The sequence below is a fragment of the Cyrtonyx montezumae genome, unplaced genomic scaffold (genome assembly GCF_038088225.1).
Source record: "Cyrtonyx montezumae isolate F1298 unplaced genomic scaffold, pur_monq_1.0 scaffold_2, whole genome shotgun sequence".
Classification (NCBI taxonomy): domain Eukaryota; kingdom Metazoa; phylum Chordata; class Aves; order Galliformes; family Odontophoridae; genus Cyrtonyx; species Cyrtonyx montezumae.
The window spans coordinates 56387950-56414648 of NW_027071936.1; the positions used below are offsets into that span (position 1 = coordinate 56387950).

The 26699-nt window shown below is 44.0% G+C and overlaps 2 protein-coding genes across 3 annotated transcripts in view; one reads left to right on the forward strand and one right to left on the reverse strand.

The window, feature by feature from the left end:
* The first annotated feature begins 26 nt into the window (after nt 1–26).
* Nucleotides 27–18718, forward strand: NSG1 (neuronal vesicle trafficking associated 1). Its single transcript, XM_065735783.1, has 5 exons — nt 27–165; nt 462–612; nt 3962–4078; nt 13279–13389; nt 18269–18718. Exons 2-5 carry the CDS (start codon nt 484–486, stop codon nt 18467–18469), a joined length of 558 nt encoding a protein of 185 aa, XP_065591855.1. The 5' UTR covers nt 27–165; nt 462–483; the 3' UTR covers nt 18470–18718.
* A 2410-nt stretch (nt 18719–21128) lies between these two features.
* The window catches only part of STX18 (syntaxin 18), a 51837-nt gene continuing 46266 nt past the window's right edge, over nt 21129–26699 (reverse strand). For both annotated transcript variants that reach the window (XM_065735782.1, XM_065735780.1), the window contains 4 exons: nt 23176–23234; nt 22857–22926; nt 22196–22276; nt 21129–21241 (listed from right to left, as the gene is read on the reverse strand). In XM_065735782.1, coding sequence (XP_065591854.1) covers nt 21146–21241; nt 22196–22276; nt 22857–22926; nt 23176–23234 — 306 coding nt within the window. In that variant the 3' untranslated portion in view covers nt 21129–21145. The remainder of the gene's footprint in view (nt 21242–22195; nt 22277–22856; nt 22927–23175; nt 23235–26699) is intronic.

A 26699-nucleotide genomic window follows, 5' to 3' on the forward strand; every position in this document is an offset into this window, starting at 1 on the left:
CCGCCCCGTCCCCGCGGGGCTCCTTTGTGCTGCTCCAGAGCTGCCCTGAGCCACGCGGCGGCTGCGTCACGGCGCTCAGCCTCTTTGCCCGCTCCGCCATTGCTGCGCGGGCCGCGGCGGAACGACGCCTCGCCGCCCGCCGAGGAAGGGCCGGGAGCCGCGGCGGTGAGCGGCGGGGCGCTGCCGGGCGGGAGCGCTGCGCCGTGTGGGGGGCGGCGGGCGGGAGCGCGGCTGAGGGCGGTGCCGCACCGCGGGCGCGCGGATCGCGGTGACGCGCGGCGGTGGCTGTGCGCTGTTTTAATTCATTTATGTAGTGGTGCGTTCAGCGGTGGTCGCGGTTGTCGCACAGTGAGGCGTGCTCGGGTCGCAGAGACCGACGCCTGTGGGCTGTGCGAGGGGCTGCGTCCCGGCTGGCTGACGCTGCGCTTTTTTATTCTGGGTGTGCGTGCGTCTGCTTGCAGGAAACCGCTCTTTCCTGGAAGAATGGTGAAACTGGGGAATAATTTCAGCGAGAAGAGCACAAAGCAGCCCCTTCTGGAGGATGGCTTCGACACCATCCCCCTGATCACACCCCTGGACGTCAATCAGCTCCAGTTCCCTCCTCCTGACAAGGTACGGTGCCTTCCAGCCCGGAGAATCACACCCAAACAAAGGATGGTTACGTGTGACGAGTGGCTCGGGAGCAGCGGGCAGAGCTGACTGCCACCAGCAGCCGTGATTTGCGTTGAAAAGTAGTGAGGAATGTGAGCGCCTGTGAGGTATTCGGGTTTGTGTATGAAATACGGGAGCAGACAAACGCAAGGTGTTCGGTGCTGTGTTGTCACAGCCCTTCTGGCTGGCTGCTTCGTGTCTGCAAGGAGCTGTGCACTCTGTGCATGAAGGGAATTTTCTCTTCCCTGCTGGGCTGTGAGCACGGCTTTGTCTCTGTGCAGGATGTACATGGGCAGATTGGACACAGAGAACTTACGTGTTCCCTTTGTGCTTTGGTGGCCCTTCTGCCAGCACCATGCAGCCTGAGGCACTGGCATGAGAGCAGATCACGGAGCTTCCCATCAGAACCAGAGGATGGCTTGGCTTGGTAGGGACCTCAGACTGTCTGGTTCCCATCCTTGCAATTTGAGCAGTGTTGATCAAGTACTAGATAGATCAGCAACTTCCATGGCCCCAGACCTCTAAATGGAGGTGATGTAGGTGCTCTGTGGCTGGAAAGGACAGCTCCAGGTGCTGCTTACAGCTTGGAAGGGAAGAGTATATCTGCATTTCTCATCTCATGGCATGAGTGCTAGGGATTCAGGAAGATGACAGAGTAATCCATAAATATATTCATTTCACTCAGATGTTTCAGTATGGGTTGGTATGGGTGGGGCACGCAGTGGTAGGGTACTTTTTTCAGATATTTCAGTATCCTATTTCAGTAAGATACTTACTGGGCTGTTTTTCATGTGCATCTGGCAAAAAAAGCTTTTTTTTTTTTTTAAATCCCAAGATTTAACTGGGAAATGATTGGTAATATGTTCCTTCTGATTTTTGGTTTTGGCATCATGTCTTCCAAGAGCACAGTTTTCCTTTTAGATGAACTGATGGGTACATGTTCCTCGTAGTTAAAAATAAAGAACTCACATAATCCTACCTCAGGGTAAGCGTTTCAGCTTTGCAAGTCTGCCTTAGTAGATGGTGCTTGTAGGCAACACAAACACATTTATGACCTCCATTTTAATTCCTATCAGCATCGTGGTGCTGTGTGTGGTGACCAGTTGGCAGGCATAAATACAATAAGCCGTAACAGCTGTTACAGAGCCTTAGGGCCCATTTTCTGTCCTTGGTTACATGGGTGTAAATCTTGTAACCGAGGACAAAATTGCACCCTAAGGCTTTTGAACAAGTTAAGTCTGACTGTGTCTGATGTGCCTGCCAACTGGTGACTGTGTGGAACTGATTACTGAGAGCAGCATCCAGAGGAATCTGTTGTGTTACTGTGGTGTTAAGCAGGAGGCTGCATTGGGGCCTCGTGGGATAATAGGTTTACCTTGAGTGGAGCTGTGGCAAACATGAGAGGCTCTGTGCCTCCCAACTGCTCCTGCTGGGAGCAGGCAGAGCTCTTCACCTCCATGAGATTTGCCTACGTACACCTCACCTTGAAGCTTTATGAATAAAGGGGCATTCTGCGCTTTCCACTGTCTATTGGTGTGGTAGCTTTCATTTTGCAGACAGTGAGGAAAAAAACAGAAGCATGCATTCGTTGGTCTTAGCTTCCTTCTGTGACGTGGTTAGTTGTGTCAGCATGCCCTTCCCAGTTGCTACAGGCACAAAGGCAGTAGTAGAGTAGCTGATGAGAAATACAGCAAAAGTGTTGTCAGGATTGACAAGTGGATCAAATTTCCAAGTATGAAGACTCTCATGTATAACAAATAGGAGTACGTCCTTCATGTTTCTGTGCTTATTATTCACTTACAAGGCTCTGGTATGGCAGCGAAGCGTCACTTCTTGGGTAGTAGTGACTGTAGTGCCAAGGATTTGATGGTTTTGACAGCTTCTAAATTAAACGGATGAACTGATTTAAATTCATATTTAGGTATGTTAAACAAAAGAAGACATTACATAACCAAGCACATAGAACTCTGTGTTCAGTGTCAGCTGAAAGTGATTTGAGTTGCCTGAGAATTATGCAACTTAAAGGGGGAAGAAGTATAATGTTAAAGAGATGTTCCAGACCATTCGCTTCTATGAAGCTGTTGGGTAATTGAAAAGTAACATAGTTATAATTATCTTATTAATTATAGCTCAAAATAGATTTGGAAACTACTTTCCTTGTCTTCTCTGTCTGTGTGCTGTTATGAAAGTATCTGATAGGCTTTGTGCTGCAGTCACGCATTGTAGATACCATCTCAGAGAACTGGAGAACCCAAAGGTTTAATTTCAGTAGCTGGCTACCTGTAAGTGTACCTTAATTTATCACAATTTACTGCAGTCTTAATATATGAGTAATGCAGTTGCCACTGCTCCCATGGGCTGCTCTGAAGGCCGCATCTGGTTCTAAAAATCTGAAGTGTCAAGTCTTGATATTCATTCTTTGGAACAACAGAGAAAATTGGCCAAGCCTTAACAGCGCCGCCAGTTGAATCAACTGCACCCTGTTTTGTCTGAGATGCTTTGGAAAATGCATCCTGAAAAGTTGTAGAAGGAAAAAAGAAATGAGGCATAGTTTAGGTATGTGAGATTCTGTACAATGAGATTGCCTAGGAGAGTATTCGAGGTACGACTGACACCATGAGTATTTTTGGAATACTCATGGTAGTTTGGGGAAATAGCTTGTAACTGAAGAGCCTTGGGTATCGTGAGAGATCTCATTATCACATGAGGATGTGTGTGTACCTTGCTGCTAATAACTTAGAAGTTATCTGAGATGTTAAAAATTACAGCGCCAAAAGCTTTTGTCTGGCACATAGCAAATTGCATCTAGCTTCTCCAAATGCATCCACTTCTCTCAAGTTCAGAATCGTGCTGCTGGAAAACATGGCTGTGGAACATGCTTCTTGTGAAACAAATGGAGATGGCTGTTTCCTACTTTGGGCAGTCTGAAAGTTTTGTGATTTGGATTTGAACTGGGGTGCTTGCAGCCCAATAACAGAACAGCTGAAAGAAACGGAACGTTCCTGGAAGTGTTGCATAGCAAGTCTTCCTTTAGGTCCATCAGAAACTCTTTGAGAGAATTTTGTTGATTGGTGTGGAGAAAGCAGACAGAAATAACAAACAGCTTGAAGCCTGCACAGGAAAATTGCACAAAATGAGGGGGGAAAAAAGAAAAGAGCATTGTGCTAAATGTGCTTGTAAGCACATGAAAGAGTAAAATAAGGTTCCCATGCCTTGTTTCGTGCTATTCCAAACATGGCACATGCACCTGAGGATGTGCTCCCAAGGTACTGACAGCTTCATGATTTTATTTTTTCAACTTGTTTTAAAGGTTGTGGTCAAAACGAAAACAGAGTATGAACCTGATCGCAAGAAAGGAAAATTCCGTACTCCAAAAATAGCTGAATTCACAATCAGCATCACCGAAGGGGTTTCAGAAAGATTTAAGGTAAGCAATGCAAGCTAATGATGTTTGTGACTCACTTCTGCTGAAGGAATTCGGTGTTAAAATAGTTACATTGCTATATATACCTATATCCAATGAGTATTTAACATCTGGAAGCAGAAGGACTCCATGCAGTGTGATTGGCTGTAGCCCTTCCTGGCAGTTGGTCTTGGGGGCAGTGCTGTCAGTGTGTGTTACACAGCGGGGGTGACTGGGGTCTGTTAGAGGGTACATATGTACGACTTATGGCATGGACGAAGCTCCTGTTGAGGGGCAAGAACTACAAGAGTGTATGTTTTCTTGTTGGCTTACTGTTTTTCTCCGTAGCCAAACCATTCTCTTAAAAGCACTGTCATTGTCCATTAAGTATTCTTTTGTAGTGAGATAGATGACTTGGCAACCTAAGGATGCATACAGAGCTCTTTGCTGTCGATGTTGTGGTCCAGTTATATCATGCAGGTTGGTGATGACTGGTACTGGGAGATGGTGGAGCAGTGAGAGTCTGACTCATACTTGTCTGTGTCCATACCCTTTGTATTCCCTTGAGTAGTTCCAGAGGAAAGCTGAAGAGCTTAACTGATGCAAGAACTGTCAATCCTGGTTCCCACTGGTGGTCAGGTTTTCTTGTGCTGTACAAGTAAAGCAAAGCAGGAAAGTTAGCCTTCAGCTCACGCTTCCCTGTCAATTTTCTTAATGAAAGAAGACTAGTTTTCCAGTGCTGTTAATTTGGCATCGTACCCAAGGACACCAGAGTCTTTTCCAACAGCAGGCAACCAGGCAGGTACTTGGAAAGCCTTCAGTTTAGTCTGAGGAAAGATAGAAAGTTTCAGTGAAGATGTCAGTTCTCTTGATATTTCTAGAATGGTGTGGGTTGGAAGGGACCTTAAAGGTCATCTATTTCCAGCCCACTCTGCTGCAGGCAGGGCTGCCCCCCACCGGATCAGGCTGCCCAGGGTCCCATCCAACCTCGCCGTGAACATCTCCCACAGCTTCTCCGGGCATCCTGTGCCAGGGCCTCACCACCAGTCACTGAGAGCAGTCCCTGTGCTGGTGGGGGTGGGGGTGATGCAAGTGGTACGGCTGAGTAAGGTGCACACGGGCAGCTCAGAAGAAACAGGACGTGTTTGGCAGACTTCTGTAATGGGTCGGACTAAATGTGTACCACTTTGTAGCAGTGGAGAGGGGAATGTGCTGGATTTGAGTGTCCTGCTAGCACTTCAGTTCCAAGCAACTGAGCAGAACCACTGTCTGCAGAATTCTTCACTTCTCTGCTAGCTGCAGGGACTGAGGGTTTTCATCTCTCGAGCATTAAATTGTAGATAAGGGAGGATTTTGAGTATCTGAGCTGCATCTGAACGTTGTACATGTTTCTCTGTAGATTTGGGTTCTTTCCATCTTCGTTGGGAGTGCTGAGCAAGAAAGACCTCACTGAGCAACAAATAAATAGCTTGTCGTGCTGTTAGGTAGTCTTTTCTAATTTGTATATCTGAAGAGTCAGAACCCTGAGCGTTTTTATGTTGCGTTTTTATATGCCTTTGGATGGCATACTTAAAGGAAAATGTCTTTTAGATATTACTTTCTGATGATCGCTCTGGGATTAATCTCATGCTACAGGGTTGCTAGGCTTTGCTGCTAGGTAACTACTGCATCAGAGAGGTTTCGGTAAGATTCTGTATCTCTTGGGAATTACAGGATGATTCACGCTGCCTGTAAGTCAGCTTTTAAAGGAGGGTGTGGGGGCTGATCGATCAGGAAAATTGAGGCTCAGGTAGATGAAAACAATAGTTTCATGCAGAGCATTCAGGACCTAAAAATGTCCCTTAATCTCTAGGAAATGTTTTTAGAACTGAGCTGTGCTGCCCGCATCGTTTTAAAGGGGACTGGCTAGCTCTCCTCCAGGGACAGTTGTCAGATTCACCACTCCCAGTAGTAAATATTTCATAAATAATTGATGCAGTTTTATAAATATGTAGATGGAAAGTACTGATGGTGCGAGGTTTTTCTCCTGGGTCCTTGTTAATTGTGAGCCGTCGTGTTAACTGCTGCTGTTGATTCTGAGAGAACAAAAGGATATTTGTTTGAAAATTAAATATTTGCTATCATTATGAAATGCATTATTTAACTGGTAGGATATTGGCTTTGGCTTGTGCTCGTGAAAAAAGCTTCAGATGCTGTTTGAATGTCTTTAATATTGTGCATAGCTGATGCATGTTTGCCACAAGACACAGCACAAATGTGCTAAAATAAAGCCAGGCAGTCATCTTTGCTAATATTTCACATGTGCATTCCAAGATGTAGTTGTTAAGTAAGGACAAAGCAGATTGCATTTTTGGGATTCAGCAGTGCAGATCATCTAAAGCTGTGCTTCTTGAGAAATTACACATTGTAACAAATGAAGCCACTCCAGCGTGTACATATGTCACCTAGATTGTCTGTTGTTTTAGCAGCTGGGTGAATATGCAATTATAAAATGTATTTTTTTGCATTCAATCCACATTACCACAGTTATTACAACAGAGCTGAGAATGTTTACAAAGAAAACTGCAAGCATAATTTTCCTGTACGAAGCCACGATCTGAATATCAAATCAGAATCTGCTATAAGAATGGGAAGGCTTCCTCGTTCCGAGGCTGCAGTAATTCAGTTTTATGGCAGTACCCACGCCAAGGGGGATGGCACTTCTTGCTGGAGATTTTATTTTTTGTAGGGAAATAGAAGTCTCTCTCCTGTTCCTTTGAACAGTGAGAGTAATGGGGGAGCTGCTTCTTTGAGCAAAGTGGATTTTCCTCTCCTGTAAATTGTTTGCTGTACAGAACTGAACTGAGCAGCGTGGCTGGGAATGTCATTTCAAAAGAGCCTTCTGAATCAGCACATAGGACGAAGCTGTTACAGGCATGAATGGGTGGTGTCAGTTAGCCAAGGCCAAGCCTTTGCCTCCATTGATGGAGCTGTGCTCTTCCAAACTCCACTTGAGTTGTGCAGAGAGATGTGTTGTGTTGTTGGGAGCTGGCAGCTGCACACAGGCACGCCAGTTTCAAAAATTGTCCGCTGTATTGAAGAATGAGATTGGTTTCTTTCTTTGGGGAAACCTGAATAAAGAACACTCAGAAGTATTTTGAAAGCAAGCACTTCTGTTTCCTAGTAAATTTAAAGCCCTTAAATAAAGCCAAGCTGTGGTATGCTTTAGGCCATTTAATGTGTACAAAGGCAGATCAGTTCTTCAGACTTCATTACTGACGTTGTATGTATATGTAGCTGCAGAGCCAATGCCTGCAGCTTGTGTCTGAGGTAACACTACATGGGGCACAGATACACACTGTCAGGTAGCAAGCATGAGGTTATGGAGGAGGAATCCATGCATTACAAAATCAGTGTTCTCAGTTTTACCTGGTTATTTTAATTAGAAAAAGAATGTACACGACATGAATTTAAATCTTCCATGATTGATCTTTCTCAAAGGGACATCTTTTAAAACACATTTCCGCCTCAGGACTGTCTGACTTGATTTTCTTAGTCATTATTCTTACTGCAAAAATAATTGGACACAGAGAATATGTCTGTGTTAGGTTGTGTGTTTTTGTGTTGAGTGGCACTTTGCTTCCATTTAAAATGTGTGCAGTGCACACGATGTCATCCGGTTCCTCTTGCTTCTTTCAGTGTAACTGCTATATTTTTTTTATATGAGATAAAAAAGGTAATGTATTGCGACTGTCTTTATTCTTATGCTTTCTGATTATGGTTGGTTGGATATTGACAATGCTGATAAACTATTGGCTTGAAGGGTTTTTACAGTCAGAGCTGGCAGACTTAGGTGAAGTGGGTAATGCCCAACATTAGCTCCCCTGCTCTGAGCCAGGTGTCCTATGTCATTGTATCTCATTAGAAATCCTTTTCTTGGAGCAAAACCAAGTGACTGAGACACTGGTGACAAAAGATCCTTTGGGTCTCTTTAGATGTTAACACCTACTGCATGTTAGGAAAGTCTGTGTAACCTTTTCCAGCCTTTCTCTTGGCCTCGGTAATCCATTGCAGGTCTGTACAGGAAGGCAACAAGGCTCTCAGTTCAGGGAGTCGGGATGTCTTGGACTGCTTCCTCAGGTCTCCCTGGTTACCAGACTAATAGACGGTGTCTGTGTGATGGAGGATGAAGGGATGTTGCCATGAGCAGTCCTGTTAAGCCACGGTGTTGCTTAGACTCTGGAGGCCGCTGCTTTGTTATCTGGTTCCATGTACCAGCGTCTCCCTCAGGTTTCATTAGTCAGCTCCCTTGCACACTGCCTCTGCTGTATTGCACAGTCACTGCTAAGAAGCACTGGGTTGGAATTAGGTGATCTTTGAGATCCCTTCCAACCCAAGCCATTCTTTGTTTCTATGTGTCTAGCTTCTTTTCAGTTACATCCTTTCATCGATCTTTCTTGCTGCCTCTCCAGGTAAGCATGCATGCTACTTCTCTTCTTCCTTGAGGAGTCTTTTGATTTCTCCCTCTTTCTGTTGCAGTCCATCCCAAGACTGTCGTTCTTTTTGAGGTGGATCCAAGTCATGCCGCTAAACATGACCTGTTGTGTTAGAAACGTCCCTTTGAAAAAGGCACCTGGCTGCCATTTGAGTCACGAGCCATACATATGAATGTATGGTCCTGTGGTGGGAATGGAAGTTGTACCAAATTGTTCTGTATAATCTGGACTGCTTTGTAAATAAATGTGAATCAGTGGCTTTTTTTTTTCATATTGCCATTTCCCTCAAGCTTAATGATTCTTATTCCTTACGTGTATAATTTCAGACATTTTTCATTTAGGCTTCTAAGCACAGGCCCGGGTAATAGCAAAGAAAATCATTCTGGAAAAGCAAAAACGTTGGGGGAAATGGAGGGCTGCCTTCAACTTTGTCTCACGTGCTGGTAGAGTGCATAGCATGCTGGAGAGGCAGGATTTTAGTGGAGAGAGGTGAAATGGAGGTCACAGCCATTTGCAGGGAAGTAAGCACGATGTTTTACGAATTTTAGTCTGCGGGATGTAGTCAGACATCATCTATTGTAATTACAGTCTGCCTACCTAAAATTCTTTTGTAGTTTAAATTGGATAGCAGTAGTCTAAATTTCCTGCCCTCAACGGCTGCACCGAGTTGCTGTATTTCATCCCAAAGGGCTCTGTATCTCACTGGTAAGCAAAGCCTGAATTGGTTCTAAATCACTTGAGATGAAAGGCACTCTGTACGTGCATGCCCTCACTCATTGTGTTTGGTGCTAGCACCAAGTGTGTGCCTACAGACAAACCAGCAATGGAAGTTTATTCCCAGGAGGCTGCGAGTGGAATAGGCAACGTATAGAGTAGAACAGAGATGAGATGTGACTGAGTGCCAGAGACTGAGCACTGAAAACGACTGCATGTGTTGTTAGCTCCACTTTAGTTCCACTTCTCGTAATAATGGCAGTGCTCCTCGCTGGGTTTGTGTGCCCTCTGAATGGTGCATGGTGGAAATGAAAGCAGTGCGGACAAGCACAGTGAGAATGAATTAATGACAGAAATTCAAGCAAGAAGAGGAGACAAGTAGATTTTTTTTTTGTGTGGAGGTTATGGAATAAGAGTTGGCGTCAAGAGGGGACAGTGGGGTACAGGCAGAATGGAAGGACAGAGCTAAGAGTAGCAAAGCAGGTGGAGCTTGTACATGCCTTGAAGCTTGGAATTTGTTTAGAAAGGGACAGGAGCCAGCAAGGGTCTGAAGCAAACCAGCACAGTTGGTGCAGCAGATGCATTTTCTACTGTAACGTTCTGACTTGATTAAAAAGGGAGACCAATGCTGGTGGAATGAGGGAGGAGATTGCAGCAGCCAAGCAAAGAAGGAAGTGCAGCTTGCAGCGTTACACAGCTGCAGCAGAGTAGGATGGACTAATTGGGAAGATCTAGCAGCCCCTGATGGTAATAAGGCCTTACCAGGAGCTGGGTGCACGTTGGTGTACTTGTCAGATCCAGTGAACGTCATTTGTTGGGCTAAATGCTTGGAGTCGGAAGGTAGGGAGTTTTGGTGTTGGTTTTTTTGTTGCTGTAGGTCTGCTTAGTTCATTCATTAGTCATCTCTCATTTTGATTACTGTAATGGCTGCTGGCTAGACATTGTCCTTCTTCTGCTCTTCACTTACAATCTATTCAAAAATCTGCCACGTACATAATATCTGGTCATCTGTTGTGCTTAGTTCTGCTGCCAGATCCTCTCAAAACTTAACCTTAAAGTGCACTCTGAGATGAAAACAACTACACTTCGTATTACTCGTTGAAAGGAACACTTGTTTCTGCTCCCTTCTGGTTATTTTAAAAGCCTGTCACCTGTGTAGTGGGGCAGAGACCTTGGTGTTCTGCAGGGTGTATGTGGCAGTGAAGGGTCGCGGTAATTTGGAGGACTTGTGCTCTCACTGTGTGGGTCCTGCAGTCTGCCAGCTCACTGCCACGGGCAGAAGGGATGCAGCGTTCCCCTGTAAGAAGCACAGGGAGCAGTGCTGCGTGTGGATGGCATCGTCTCCTCCCTGGAGCAGAAGGTGAGGGTGGGTTGCTGCTAGTGCTCTGCAGGAGGAAGGAATAATTGTGCATTAGATTGTGGCAACTACACAGATTTGCTGTGGAAGAAAGCAGTCAGATCTGGTCAGGCTTGTGGTCTGAAGAGCAGCCTGTGGCCTTCTCTCTGTGCTTTCGCTTGTGAAAGGGAACTGCAAGGTGAGGCTCTGCTGGGTGACTGGCAGGAAAAAGCAGCAGCCTGGCTGGGGTGTGAACTGTTGTGGGCAATGAGAGTGAAGGGAAACAGCAAGTAGGAGGAAGGGAGGGATTTCATAGGAGAGAAGTGAACTGGATAAATAGGTGATAGGGATCACCTTGGAATCCAGTGGTGGATTTCTTTCCATATCATTGGCACATGCAGCCGTCCTTTACTGAAGTACACGTTACTGGTATCCTGAAGGGTGGTTGGAGAGGAGGCTCCTGTTAGGAAGGAGACAAAAGCTTACTTGATTAGGGATTTGCAAATGGAGTGTGACTGCAAATTATTGGGGATAATGAGGGCAAAATTTTACGTGCTAATACCCAAATTAATAACATTAGGAGACTGTTTACTCCTGTCTGTGCAGGAGATGGGTGTGAGCTGAGCCAGTCTGTACCACAGCAATTGTTCTTTTGGTGTCTGTGTTTTGTGTCACAGAGCTGTTCTCCTGCAGAGAGCAGGCTTTCTTGAAGGCCCTGTGGAATACATCTTGGAGGGCATGGTGAAACACATGAGAAAGGCCAGTGTAGGGCAGGGCTGGCAGGTACAGGGGGAGAGGGGATGTTGAATGTTACTGAACTGGGCGGTGGAAGATGTGCTTCTTTTGGATCCACCCGTGACATCCTGAGCCATGGCTGGGAGCACGAGCTCTGCAAGGCAGAGCTATCTGTCCGTAAGTGACAAACTTGGAGAAGGCTAATTGGATTTGAAAGCTGGTGTCGGTTTGCAGCTTTCAAAGAGTGATTAAGAATATGATTTTTCTTTTAATCCAGCGTCTGTTCTGAGAAACTGAAGATGTTGTTATTAACCAGAAAGGTCATTTGCTCTGTGTCTCATTTAGATTGGCATTGTTACATTAATATTTACATTTATTCTGCTAATTTACTTTTTGATCCGTGGTTCTCCCTGCCCTCTCCTCTGTCCATCCTTTTATTACATTTTTTACTTTACTTTCTCTCAAAAATCCTTAGCTTCAGCAGCACGCTACTTGCCAGCCTTGTTTCAGCCAGGAAATGTAGCTCTCCCTGCTGTCTGTCCATGGTGGAGTTACCTTTCTCAGCATGACAAGCCCCTAAAAGTTCATCTCAGTCCTTCAGTACCCTGGAGCCACCACCACACGCAGTTTGTGGTGCTGTGAATCTTCTTAGTTCCAGGGTTTATCAGAATGGAAAGGTGTGGTTGCTTTATATATATATATATATATATATATATATTTTTTTTTTTGCCAAGAGTCAAAGCTGCTATTTTCTGGTAGTTTTCTGAAGTAGCAGGTTATTACTTTTCTGCTATTTAGATTACTCTGTACATGATTCATTAATCTCTGAAGTTGTTTCTGTTTATTATTTGTTATGGTGTGGCACATGTTGGCTTCTTTTACCTTGCAAAAAAAAAAAAAAAAGGAACAGTCAGCACTCACCACCCACTCTCTTATTCCGTTCTTCCCATGATCTCCAGAAGTCACTCATTTCTGTGTCAGTAGATGTTTTAGAATAATAAAGACAGACATCTGGGCCGTTCCCCCAGGTAAGCAGTGCTCTTTGCTCAGTGCACGCACCTCGTTGTGTCTCCCATCTCACCTGCCAGGCTGCCTGGTCTCCACTGCTCAGAGCTCAATCCTGGCAAACGTTAGCTTGGCAGCGATGCCGATTTCAGATTCAATTTCAGGTATCTCCTGTTTTTGCTTTAGCTCAAATTCAGGACGAGAGGTACTTAAGGACATGGTGAAGTCAGTGCCACACACACAGTGCAATCTGCGATGCATCGATTTGTAGAACAGTTGTTCCTGAACTTGTCAAGGCAAACCCGTGCTGAACGTGGTGTATTCCTTACGGATCTGGCAGTGACTCCTGTGCAGTCACTGTGTGGCGAAGCAGTACGGGTTCAAACAAGATGTCTGAAGGGAGTATTGATTGGCTTACAGGTGGACTACTGATGTAGCCATGCATTCATAGCAGGTGCAGCAAAGTTACCTAACAAGAGCGGGCAGACATTGCTTTCTCCTAGCCTCACTAGAGCCATCTTCGTGTTATTTAGATGTCACCTGTTAACTTTTTGGCATTTGATTCCATTCTCAGACAGGTGTGAGCAAAACCAATGTGCTTATCAGCTGACATAAACCTAGAGTTACGCTTCCAACATCCGAATACTGAAAAAACAGCACACCCAAACCACCTCCATGTGTCTTTCTGGCCTCTGGTGTGCCCTGAAAAGAAAAGCATCCAGAGAAGTCTGGCAGCACAGAGGCAGTGAGCCACTGACTGTGTATCATCTGCCTTCATCTGTGAGGAGCAGGTGGTGAAAGCACTCGTACTCCTTCTCTGTTCTCCCTCCATGATTAAGTAGCCATTTTTTGCCTTTGCTTGATGGTTCCTGTAAAGTGGCTTCTGCTGCCTTTAGTAACAGCAGTATAATAAGCAGTGCATTACTAACATGAGCGTGTTGTATTTCTTCTCTTCACAGGTAACTGTGCTGGTCCTTTTCGCCCTTGCGTTCTTAACTTGTGTTGTATTTCTGGTAGTCTACAAGGTTTACAAGTACGATCATACCTGTCCGGAAGGATTTGTTTTCAAGGTAAATTGTGCAGCCATTGTAGAAAAATGGGAGACTATGTAATGTTGTCTGTGCTTTTTTTCTGTGTAGCCTTTATGAAGTCACGCTGTATTGTGTGGAAATTCATACTTGTTTTCAAAGATTAGAGTGCTTTCAGATATGTCTCCTTCTGCTTAATTTGTAACAGAGGTTGTGACTACCACCCAAATTTCACACTCTTGTTATTTTTGTTAGTGTAAACATTGCAGAAACATCAACACTGATGTCCTTCAGACCTCCTTCATCTGCAGCTGTTTGAGCAAAGCACTCATTTACTGCATCCTACAATTAGATGTTGCATGTTTTTCCAAATTCTCACGTCATTGGATAGGAGAGTGATAAATCTAAAGACCTGGAGGAAAAGACTCTGGAATATATATCAAAGAAAGACTGAAGTGATGGTCTCATTAAGAGTAGCAGTTACCTTATTTTTATAGAAAGAACTCCTTGTTCTAGAACAGTGACCTCTGAGTCCTGCTGCCACAGGCCAAAAGGGATGCCAAAAAAGGAAAAACACATTTATTGGAAAAAATACTTCTGCTAAGTGAAAGGGAGGCTAGGGCTCACTTAATTCTTACAAGGTGGTAGTGCTGGCTTCTGAACTGTGACCTGAGCTGGAAGCCCAAAAGGTAGTATTGATTTTCTCCGTTGAGAGATTTAGCAGGGTTGAACTCAAGTGTCACGTATTAAGGAAAGCTGCAGTGATTATGGTGTTCTTCCCTCTAATTAAGATTATTTAGTCACCTAATGAATAAGATAGGTACCTGGAATGATTTTCGAGTGATGTAAGGAAGAATGGCTGCTTCGTGCTCCGCACAGTCCTGTCTTAGGAGTTTTGGTTCAGTTTTCCCTTGGCTTAAAGATGAGATACAGTGGTTAGAACATTTGGCTGTAACTTGGGATGCACAGGTCTTAGTTCTGCCTTATTTTTTTGTGTTGTCCCACACAAGTTCTGAAGTGTCTCTTTGCTCCTGTCTCAAGGGATGACAGCCATTTGTTCTAAGCTTTTTCTTGGAGCTGTTTGGAATATGGACTGCATGTTCCTACAGAGCTTCTTGATGTGATCCTGACTTGACAGGCATGGCCCGTTACGTGCTCCCATCACCATTCCGGTGACGGTCTGCAGCTTCTGTGTTCCTTCTCACCATGCCTTCCCTTCCTTTGAAATGCAGCATTCTGGCTTCTTCTGCCTTTTCCTTTTAGCGTCACAAACATTTAAGAGGAGAACAGTTTTCAGAGCTGTGTTTCAGTTGCACAGTGTGTGAAGAACCATCTGGTCAAGTTTCTCAGGATCCTGTCTGAAACCCACATAGGAACCCCCACAGTTGGTGCTCTACAGTGTGGCACATACACAGGGCTGCACTGCTATGGTTCTCCAAGTGCTGGGTTTGGTGAAGGCTGCTTCCTGGATGCTTGATAGCATAATGCCAGGAGGTGTGGCATCTTTGGTCATGTAATCCTTAAGAGTTTTTTTACAGTATAAGCATGTTACCAAATGCCACCAGGCCTAGAACAGTGGTGCTGACATAAATTTGTATTTGCTGCCTGCATGTCTTTTGAGAGAGTCTGTGACATCAGCTGGCATTGCTTGGCACAGGTGTCCCAGGAGAGATGAAGCATTATATAGAAAGCCTGTGGCCAGCTGTGATCACTTTGTGACCGGCCTCTCTATGGACAGGCTTTGTGCTTCAGGTCACTGATACTCCCTGGCCTGGCATCACCAGGCTTTTGGTGCTAATCTGATTTGCTTGTTAAGGGTAGATGTGTCCTGCCTCAGGAAGCCTGGCACTGTGGGAGTCTCTGAATACAGGCTAAGCTACTGCAGCTGTGAGTTAAGTTTGTGCTTCTCTGCCTTGATGTTGTCATAAACACAGCAGTTCCAAACGTTTCAGTGTCTTCAACCTTTTTGCTACACAGGCAGAGCTTGTAAGTGTGATTAAAAAGGTGCTTGTTTTCCTCTGTATAACAAACTGCCTGAGCAGCAAGTTTGTGTGTGTTGAAGTTGACACAAACGTAGTACAGTCGTGGTGTGGATTCCTATGCAGCACTCTTTCTGGTTCAGAGTCAGACTCACTGGAACTATCCTCAAGGATCTGAGCACATTCAGATCCCGGATCTTCAGAGTGCTCCACGCTGCTTCTGTTACTCTTCTCCTTCACTGCAGAGGCACTTGTCTTCTGTCAGATCCATAGACAGTACAAGAGTCACTTCTGTGCAACAGAGATAGCACCATCATCTGTTAAGTTTGGAATTACTGACACAGCAAATAGGAGAGAAGATGCTGTTGTGGCACGTTGGTACCACTGGGCTCTTCATGCCAGGGGAGACAAAAGGAATCATCTTAATGCAGCCAAATATAGCATGGCAACCAGAACTTTCTTTGGCATCAGAGGCCTCACCCACAACTAACTTCTGATATAGAAAGGCCAGGAAAGGAACAGGAGATTGACAACTCCCTCAGGAGCATCACAGTTTCTTCTTGCGGCCTTTGTTATTGCTTCTCATGCTTGGAAACCAGTGGTGAAAAAATTTTTTCTGCTTAAGTTAGAGTGCTTAAGGTTGGAGTTGAGAATCAGTGCCACTTCTTGCAGCTTAGTAACTCCTGAGCGTTGCATTGCTTGCCTTGATCAGATGCTAAGCAAAGGAGTTGTCCTTGGGCAGCAGAGAAGGAGCAGAGAGTAAGTCAGGATGGGAACTCGGCTGTGTATTTCTTTAGGTTCTTCCATCAGCTGCTGTGGGGTTTTGACTACAAAAAATAACATTACTGAGTCATTTTGCCTGTTAAAAAGCAAATTGCTCCTTTTAAGCAACAAAAGATTGTGCCTTTTTTTTTTCAGACTGGCAGTAATCTTGGCTTGCCTTCAGCACTAATAATTATATTCCATTTGCTTGAATTTTCTTGGCAGGTTTAATTTGATCAATGGATTGTGTTCCTTCACCCATTTAAAATATTTAGAGTTGTGACTACATCCTCTGGGTGAAATAATCACTACAGAGGTCTGCATCTAAGTACTTCTTAGTCATCCTATCACATCAGCCATGTCAGTTATCCCAGATAAAGCACAGATAATGCTGACAGGACATGGCGTGGTGATGGAGGTGAACGTGCACACCACACAGCTCTCTGCCACAGTTGTCCTCCACGTTCTTGAAACTTAGGTCCCAGGCTTGCACTGACACACGTGGAGTGATGGGTGATTGTAGGGAAAGCTCTGTGCCTCACAGAGCGTGGAACAACCACAGGTCTTTGCTTCTCTGGGGTTAAACCCTGCCTGCTTTGTATTTCTAGCTCAAGTAAAACTTGGAGGCAAGTTTTGCCCTGACTGCTATGTTAGAAAAAAGATGATAAGCTGACCCTGGTTGGAAGTGGAAACTTCAGCTGCTGGTGTGAGTGACTCGCATGTAAGCTGCACAAAGCAGGCTAGGGCTGATGAGTTGGTGACTCCTGGGTGCACTGTTCATCTTGTGACCATCAGTCTTCCTTCCAGTTTGCCCTAAGATTGCATCAGGTAAGCGGGTTTGTCAGACAGCCCACAGTCAGCAGTGTCCTTTCATGCTGTTATCTTCAGAGTTTTTAGGATGCCAAATTTGTTTTACCTAAGGCTGTCTGCTGGATCTTTTGCCCAGTCTTTTTGTGCTAGATGATTTAAAACAGTTCTTATTGGTGTATGTTTCACAGTAAATGTGGCCATGTAAGAGTTGGATATAGATAGCATCTGGTCATAAAAACCATGACGATTTTATGTGTTTTTGTGCTCAGTTTTCCAACATTAAGACTTGGTCGCTCCGTGAGCAGCAGCACTGCTGACCTGCAGTCGTAACAAATTTTAGCCTTTGGTGTTGGGCACAGAAGATCATTTCTTCTCAAATGAGTCAGCAAAGAAACAATTAGAATCGTTCCTTTTCCTTGAGCTGGCATGAGATGCAGGCGCTCAGCGTGGATCTTAAGAGTGCTGCAGCACTCTGAGGTGTCAGGCCGTAGTGCTTGGCCTGGCAGGTGTGGCAGAAGAGCTGTGGAGAGTGCTGTGTCCTTCTGGAGCAGAACTGAGGGGGTCAGCAGGATCTGTCCAAGTCATTGTGTCTTTCAGTGCAGTTTGCTGCTACGTGTCATCATCACAAGAAGGGCTCAGTGCTGCCCACTGTACGGACACGGTCACTTGATTTTTCAGGATGACATCAGTCTGGCTCCTACTTAGTACTTAACTGTCTAAATCAGGTAGTTCATGTTCAAAGGCTCTGAGCACAGAGGAGTTTCTGTGTAGTGCTCTTCAGCTTCTGGGAAGTTAAATAATGTAGTACTGCAGCTAAAGATAGATTTTAAAAGCCTGATACTGACTTCATCTTTCTGAAATCAACAGTGAAGTACTGTGTTCGTGTGGGTGTGTATACACATCAGCTGGGCTGCCCACAATGTTTTCCTTCTCTATCTTATTTATTAGGCTGTAAAACTGACCCTACCTTGGCACCAGAGTATTTGTATTAATTTCTACCCCACGGACTGAAAACACTTATTAGATTGCACTAAGCTGATCTAATGCTACAATGCAGAATCTGGAAAAGCTGGAACAAGAGACTGAGTACTTAGAAAAATTAATTTGGAGACACTCAAGTATTATGTCCATTAATCATTCTCCAGAATGATTACTGAAATACAGACACAGATTGGCCTTTCTGGCAAATGCCATGTGAGGTGTGTTACAGGGAAGAACACTTTGCACACATTAGGACAGCACTGTAGTAACTGCTGTATGTTGCATCCTGAGTCACAAAGTGAATGCTTGCTTAGACTCAAAGAAAAAGAGAAAACGTAAGTATTGTGTGGGACTGTATTTGTAACCTGAGTGATGGATTTTCTTTTCAGAATAATCAGTGCATTCCAGCTGGGTTGGAAAACTACTACTCTGAACAAGACTCCAGTGCTCGAGGGAAATTTTACACAGTCATAAACCACTACAATCTGGCCAAGCAAACCATCACGCGCTCAGTGTCCCCGTGGATGACAGTACTGTCAGAAGAGAAACTGTCTGAGCAGGAGACTGAAGCTGCTGAGAAATCAGCTTAGTATGATAAGCTAATTATTAACACTATGTCATTTGAAGGTAACTAAGGGACTTTAAGAAACTTTTCATTAAATATAATTATGGATAATTTAGAGGTTACTCATGTTTATGGTGCAATTGCTTCTGTTTGCTGATACTGCTTTGCAAAAAGAAAACAAAAACATGCTGCAGAACATTCATGGGCATAAAACAAGATGCGTATCAGCATTGCTTTAGAGCTTTGACACCGTTTTCAATGTTAAAAAGAAACACAACAGATGTTCTTGCAGTTTATTGGATACTGACAGATTTCTTCTCTGGATTTTCAGGGCTTAGACCTTAAAACGTGTTCTGTTGTCTGAACTGATATTTTATTTATTAATTTTTTTATTGTTAGCCATTTTGCAAACTGAAACACCACAGCCATAACTAGAGTGATCTCTTGTTTAGCTGAGAGCTGCATTTAGTATATAGTTTTGGCTCAAGCAACAATGATAATCAGCACTGATGTTAAGGGCATAACGTAATGACTTGTATGGAGAAAAAAGGAAAAAAAAGTGTCAGGTAGCATTTTTCTTACAATTTTCTTTACTGTTATTTATTTGTAAGTGATAATGAAGTTCTCTGCAAGAAGGCATGCTCAATGTTTTATTAGTGCTGTCAACAGGATTTAACTGCATTTCCACTGTGGCTTTAGCATCTTGGTAAGGATGTGCACCGAAACACAAACTAGATAGACACTATGGAAAAACACAGACAAGTCTAGTAATGGATGTTGAGGATAGCGTAAGAATATAAAGTTAAGGATGTTTGAAAGAGAAATGACATCGATTGATTGTACTTAAGAGGCAGAATGCCTGTTCACAGTAGATGTAGCCCGCTGTGTAATCTGTTGGATACAGCAGAGGGAGTGATGTATCTGAATTTTCTCTTTTATTACATTGCCATTTACCCTTTTTATAAATTAGAGCTTTCAGTTTGTGTATGGTTTGCAGTTTGGTACTTCTTAAACACAAAGCATCAGAACATTAGCATCTTAGTAACACAAGTGGCTGTTGGAAAGCTCCATGTGAAACTGAGTGAAGAGTAGAACTGTCGATGTATGGCTTGGGATGGGAAAAGATGTAGAAGAACATAGTATTGTGGATGCACGTTGAAGTTCCATTGTAATTACAAACTTACCTATTCTTTGTGTGAAACCATGTTTTCATTTTTATTATAAATCTTAAATGCATTACAAAAGAAGGCATCGTCACTTTAACAGAGAAGGGTGTGAAGCATCTGGGTAAGCTTTCATTTTATATAAATGCAACAACTTCCAGAGGACACGTCAAAAGTTCCCTTGTTATAGAAACTATACAAAACCAAAGGAAAAACATGAGATGTGCAGGAGAACAAACACTCTTTTTTCTCCAGTAGAACTGTATCAACAGCTTTTCTTTTCCATCATGACTTAATTCTCTAGGTTTGAAATGAAGTGTGCATTACACAGCAATATCCATACAAGGACTTTTAAAGTAACTGGAGGTGGAATGCCTAACACCCATATGTGCCAAATTTTACTTTGCACTTAAGTCTGTAGTTTTTAAGTCCAGATTTTCAAAATCACTGTGTTTCTATCATATTTACGCTTTACTGAATGTAACTTTTGACATTTTCAGCTGTAAAGAATGATTTGCTGTTGCATATAACTCACAGGCATACGCGTGCCAGGAGACAGATAACTAAACATTCCCTGATCACCACAGTTACAGAAGCCATTTGATGTCACAAGAGTGAAAGTTCTCTTCCCCAGGACTGCCCCGTATAGATATGATCCACAGCACAACCTCCCTTTAAATTTAGCACACAAAGAACAGCTTTAATGGATAAATACTGATGAGAAACCTTACTTCTGTCACGACAACTAACATCACAAAACAGGGAGCTGTACAATCTGGGAGACACCCATTGCCCTGCATTCAAGAGCCAAAGGAGTTTTTCCTCTGATTTAACAGGATGAAGTTTACTGGTTCTCACCTACAGTTGGTTTTGGGACTTTCTTTAGTTAACAAATTGCTCCCCAGGTCAGTACTTTGAAGGGTTTGGCTTTGTACCAGACCTCAGACCATCTGTCCCTGCAGTCCGGTTGGCTGCACTGCATTATCTCTCTGCAGCCCAAAGTAAAGCTCTGTAGCTGACTTCTTAAATTATTATTAAATCAACACCATGAGATAGTTTTCAAGGATTAGAGGTAGAGGTCACAATACATCTGCAGAATGATCACTGGGTACTGAAAAAATGAAAGCCTGAGACAGTGTAGATGCTTTTGCACACAGCAACAATTCTCCTGCTCTGTTCTGTGCGCTGGGAGTTGGACTTTAAGCATCAGAGATGTGGGCAATGTGGGACTCTGACAATGGTAAGACTTTTATTTTAATTTTCCCTTCAGCTGTGCTCCAGCTTGCAGCTTTCTTAGGAGCTCTTCCAGAGGTTTAAGTGCAGGATTAAGTGTGGTTTCGGATCTGATAAAGGGATTTAAAGTGAATGCTACCATCCCTCTCTGCCTTAAGGGACATATGGATGTGCTTAGCTGTTGGAAAATATTTCCATCATAGCACTATGAAAAAAGGCATAAAGAATACAGGTATACCATATACCCCATTAAATGAAGGAGAAAAAAAGCCATAGGATTTTAGCAAGCAACGCAGTCGTTTTAATTAATTATCATACCAGTCCAGGAAAAGCAGGGAGAAAGAACACATCACCAGGAAAAAAAGGATCCATACTCTAAATCCAGCGTTGTTTTTGATTGCCTGTAAAGAAAAGGTTGTCTTGGTTACCAACTGTACACATTTCCACAAAGACAACTCTGTTACTGCACTGTGTCAGTGTGTACTTCAAGAACAAAGCTTGCCATTAACTTCCGGTGGTTAACAGTCAGGTTTGTTACACTTCTCTAGATTTATCACACTGTTGTTTCTCTCAGTCTTAGAGGTGATGATTTAAAAAGAACACAAGCGACATGCAGACTGCACACAACAGAAATACAGCCAATCAGAATGTACATCCTTAAGGGCTAATCTTCAGCTCTGAAAGGGAAATTCTGTGTGATGAGGAATAATCAGTCTTCCTTACTCTAATAAATGTCTTAAGTACGTTTGGCATTAAGAACCACGACTTAATGGCACAGTAACTGTATGCTAAACATTAGTAAACCTATTAAGTCTTAAAAGGGAAAATAAAACACCACCACCACAACTGGAAAGCCCCTCCCATCTTTCCCACCACATGCCATCCCACCACACCTCGGGGACAGCCACCAAACAAAGCATCATTGGTAGGACAGTGGGCAGAGTTGTTTACTGGGCACATGTGAGCTGTGCTCAGCATGGTAAAGAGACTCTTCTGATAATGCTTAATGTTAAACTCCAGTTTCAACAATTGCAGCATTGTCTTCTAGGCCCAAATTTCTACTTCTGAGTTAAAGGAACTAGAAAACAAAACCAACAGAAGAACCTGCAAGCATCAAAGGTGCTTAAATGCACGCGGGGAGACCTTCGTGCTTCAGGGCTGAGTGACACCAAGCACATTCCTGCAGCGGGTAGCAGGGCAGCACAAACTCTCTTAGCTGAGTTTCTTCACAGCTGTTCAGAAGTCACAGTGCACACTCAACGTGTGCTGTGTGTGCAGCCTGCATGTGCTGCTGCGACTGACACCTGGCAAAACTGAAAGGCAGGAGAAAGAGAAACACAACTTAGAGACATCACCTCTCTTATGTCTTCATTGCCTTCCTTGATGTTTTCTGTTGCACCCACAACTAATTGATGGATATTGTCAATATCAGTTTCCTGTTAAAAAAATAATGAACATAAGAAACACTGACGAAGCTTAGGGAAAAAAAAAACACACCACCTGAGGATCTGGAAGGAACTCCAAAGTAACATAGAATCTCATCTTATTAACTTGATGGCTTCATTTATGCTGCCTTCAACGATGCAAAGGCACAGAAGTAATTAAGCTGTAATTTTTTAGTCATCTGTGTTTTTATGAGCTTGAACTCAGGCCACCAAGATCAGTAGAAAGTCCCCTGCTTAGCTTACCTGGAATGGAATCTAAGCTGTCTGGATTTTGATGGCTCTTCTGGAACTGTCAAAAATCTGCTGTTACACGACACTCAGCTTTAATTTTCAGCCAGAGCCATCAGCCTTGCACAGTGCATTTTCCATTCCCAGTATACACAGTACACAGTGGTAGCAGTTACCATTCCGGGTTTTGGTTTAAAAAGAAAACCCTAAAAAAACTCTTCCTTCACATTATGTCAAAAAATCATTAGTCTTGTGTTTAAATCTTGCATAGATCCAAAGACCAAAATACGCCCAGGAAGAACTTTAAGCACTATTTGCTGCAGTACCATTAAATGTTACTAACCTGTTGCAAGACTTTCTCAGTGAAGATCTCTTGTAATCTGGAAATTTCTACCACTTTTCCTTCAATTTGTCTTGGCAAAGAAAAGAAATATTCCACATTTAACCAGTGCTATTTTGGATAACTTTAATGTACATTCAGGAACATGCCTTCATGCTGTGAGAGGACACGGCGTGTAAACCCATACATCTGCAGACTGCACAGCAGCAGACGTGCCCATCTTGCCCCTCCCTCTGCCCCAGCCCCGCAGCACAGTACCCACAGCACGTGCACGTTACCCTGGTTACAGCAGCAATCAGTCCAAGAGACAGAAAAATCATACCTGACTTCATCAAACAGATTATTCATTTCACCGACCAGCCTCTGGTTCTCCTGTTCAAACTGGAAGAGAGGAAGCAGTCGGTCTCACCAGAGTTGCCACGCCTGCACTCGGCGAAGCTTCTCCAGCCCCACCCCACCCATCCCTCCCCTTCCTTCACCAAGCTGTGCCAGGTTTACCACCATCAGCCTGAGTGGACTACAGGAGCTGCACATTGTCACCAACCCCTGCAGCACTTGTCACTGTCCTGTTGTGAACCAGACCCAAAGTTAACCTGCAGTTGGCTCAAGAGTTCCGCACTAAGGAAAATGTACTAGCTCAAATTTGTCCTTTTTTTATTTTAGACATCTGAGTGGAGGGAGCTGTCCTTGTGTGTGTTTGTGTGTACACCTTACCCGTGTGCTACCCGTGGCACGAAGTTACAGCTTTGAGGTGTTGCTACACTGTGAAGCATCCATCCATGTGGTACTTCGTGTCTTACAAATGCACTGTGAATGGCCTCACCTGAGGCCTCCCAGCCAACCTCTCTCATTTAAAACTCCCAGGTAATCAATGAAACATGTAAATCCACTTCCAGCACGGCATTTTTCACACAAACATAAACAGACTTTACACAGGAAAACCAGCTTGGAAATTTCTCCGTGTACCTCAGTGTCAGATCAGTTGGGAATCATTGTGGAAAAGCAAGGACAGTGCTTTTAGGAGAGGGCACTGTGAGGTGGGGCTCTCCAGGTGCCTGCGTGAGTTTGGTCCTGCAGCCCTGCCAGCGGACACAGCTCTTCAAGTCACAGAGGAGCAGTGCCACTGCCTCTTCTGCAGGCACTGGATATAGCAGCACACGGTCACAGCTTCCCGCAGCCTGCTCCTTCCTGCCCTCAGGAGCAGAGCACCTCCTGTGGAAGGGCTCACAGTCCCAGCTGGGGGAGCAGGACAGAGGGGTGTTCTGCCAATTCATTCTTCATGGACAGAGCCCCAGGGACAGCGGGATCTCCGAGGACATCACTTCTCACAAAGCAGGACAGACCTGCGTCCGTGGTTACACAGAAGTAGCACCCAGGACACATCTACCCTGACCCTGTTACCAACTATGTGCTCTAACAAGCTTCATTTCCAAATCCTGAGTGATACATGCAGCAGCCCAAACACTAGAAAACAGGATTAAAATCCCAAAGAATTTGATGCTGGAGCTGTGCAAGACAGCAAGCCCAATTCTACTGCGGTTAATCTACTTACTTCAAACTAGCTTTGGGATTAATCTAATTAATCAAGTTTCATTAACAGAATCCACGCAGCAAGGTGGCTGAGAGGAGTGCGTGGTCTGGGTGTCCTTTTTGGGACAGAGCAGTGTGCTGTCAGCAGAGCAGCACTGCCTGCAGTCACACTGGGTTTGCAGTCTGTGCAGTAGGACCTGCTCACCGCTGGAGCTCATGCCCAACACCTCAGCTTGCAAGAAAACCACTTGATGCTGCTGAATTAGAATCATAGAATCATAGGGGTTGGAAGGGACCTCAAGAGATCATCGAGTCCAACCGCCCTGTCAAAGCAGGTTCCTTGCACCAGGTAATTAGTAATTAGTGAAGTGACGCCCAGCACAGGAGCTGCCTGGCACAGCTGAACCAAGGGAGCTGTGCTCCTTTACGTTCACCTCTCAGATTTTAGGGAAGCTGCCTCAGGACAAAGCGAAGGAGCAGAGCAGTGAAATTAATCCATGCGATTCAGCGCTGAATCGACTGCGTGGACACGGAGGGATGGGGCAGAGCCACCAAGCTGTCAGCGTTTCTCTGATTTCTGCACAAAATAAGGATTTCTGCACATATACAGCATCAAAACATCCCCATGCTGCTGTCTGAGCAAAACTGAGACAACATCTAATTCAGAAGGCAAATTTTTAACTAAGAGTGAATGCTTTTAATCCCTTACAAACAGCACAAATCCAATTAAGTTCTATTAAAAAAAATTAAAAAATAACCTTTGATAAAATCTTCCACTGGCATGAATTGCCTTTTAAACTGCCCAATAGTCTCTGCAAATTCAAATGGTGGCTGATGAACCGAATGGCTCAGCAGCAGGATCTGGTAAAACAGGCACGTGAACAAAGGAGCACAGAATGCAGCACCCCAATAACATTGCATTCCTGGGGGGGTTACATGATGGGGACATAAGACAAACTCCAGCACTCACAGCTTACAGCACATTAAAGTAACCTCCTTGATGACAGTGACATACTCTGTTACCAAAGTATGCCATGAAGTGACCAACTGCTTCAGACATTTCTTAGAATCTAATGTGTGGCAGAAATAATTATAGTTCTTTTTGTTATCCCTTGAAATAAATCATTCAGCGTGCTACACCTGAACTTAGGACAACTGGTTTTGCTGGTTTGTTTTTTTAGTAACTTGCATTGGTCCACTCCTTACAAATCAAATGTTAGGAAGCAGAAATTTAACTCCTCTATAATAGTGAACATAATACAGAGGAGAGATAATTATCCACACTTCCAGTGGCACAAATGCCTGAAGCTGTGAGGGTTCATTAAGTGTTTGTAAAGACCTTCTAATTCCTTCACTAAAAGCCCAGTAAGTCATTAAGTATTGCATATTACTTCAAAGTACTTGAATTATTTCCAAATTATACAAATATTTACATCTTGGACCCAAACTGACATGAAAATAGTGGCTCCAGGGACATTAAAGACCATTACACAGTGCCCAACTTACTGAGCCCAACTCTCAGCTGTAACTTTCCCTGAACAGACACTGAAGGCGGTGCTGCTGCGGAACAGCCCCTGCACACACCCATAGCCTTTGTCAGTAACAGTGATCCCTAACCCTAACAAAATGTTAAAATAATTAAAATAGTTACAAACAAAATCATCAGGAAACACTGTAGGTCCACAGAGCAGACCAATGGCTTGCTCAGCTCAGCATCAACACACGAGTAGCAAAGTGTTCACTGGAAAACCCATTGTGCAAACAGTGCATGTATAAGACTTCCTGCTTGCAGCTCAACGACCCCAATATATATCCAATCCAATCCAACCATAAAAAATGACCTGAGAAGAAATTACCTTCAGCAGGGTCATTTGCTGTAACCAGAAATGAGTAGCTCACTTCCTACATGGCATCTGACTGGTGGAGAAAGAGCAAACCTCTCCATGAACACCACCACGACTCCAGACTCCTTTTTCATGCCACAATACACCTACCTCCTTCCAAGGCATCATGTGGAAGTAACTGATACTTGTTAGTTTTTAGCAGAGTTAAGAAGCAAGCCTGTATTGCCTCACAAGGGTGCTAGGAGAACTGCAGAAGCCACAGGTTTTTTTTCCAGAATATATAATAATAAAAAGCGTGGCATGAGAGAGGTCTAAAAGGACAAGAATAATAATAGATACTTTGCCTCACGGCTCCCCCCCAGGAACAGTCAAACACCTCACAATAAACACTTCAGAACTGGAGATTCAGGAGTCCAGAAATCCTTCCAAGTATTACACTACAAAAACGTTTTTTTTTTCACCTTACTTCAGA

Excerpts from the sequence above, each read along its gene's own strand:
- NSG1 (XM_065735783.1), top strand. The coding sequence starts at position 484 with ATGGTGAAACTGGGGAATAATTTCAGCGAGAAGAGCACAAAGCAGCCC. Across the intron at positions 4,079-13,278 it reads GGGTTTCAGAAAGATTTAAG|GTAACTGTGCTGGTCCTTTT; the intron begins GTAAGCAATGCA and ends TTCTCTTCACAG. Across the intron at positions 13,390-18,268 it reads CGGAAGGATTTGTTTTCAAG|AATAATCAGTGCATTCCAGC; the intron begins GTAAATTGTGCA and ends TTTTCTTTTCAG.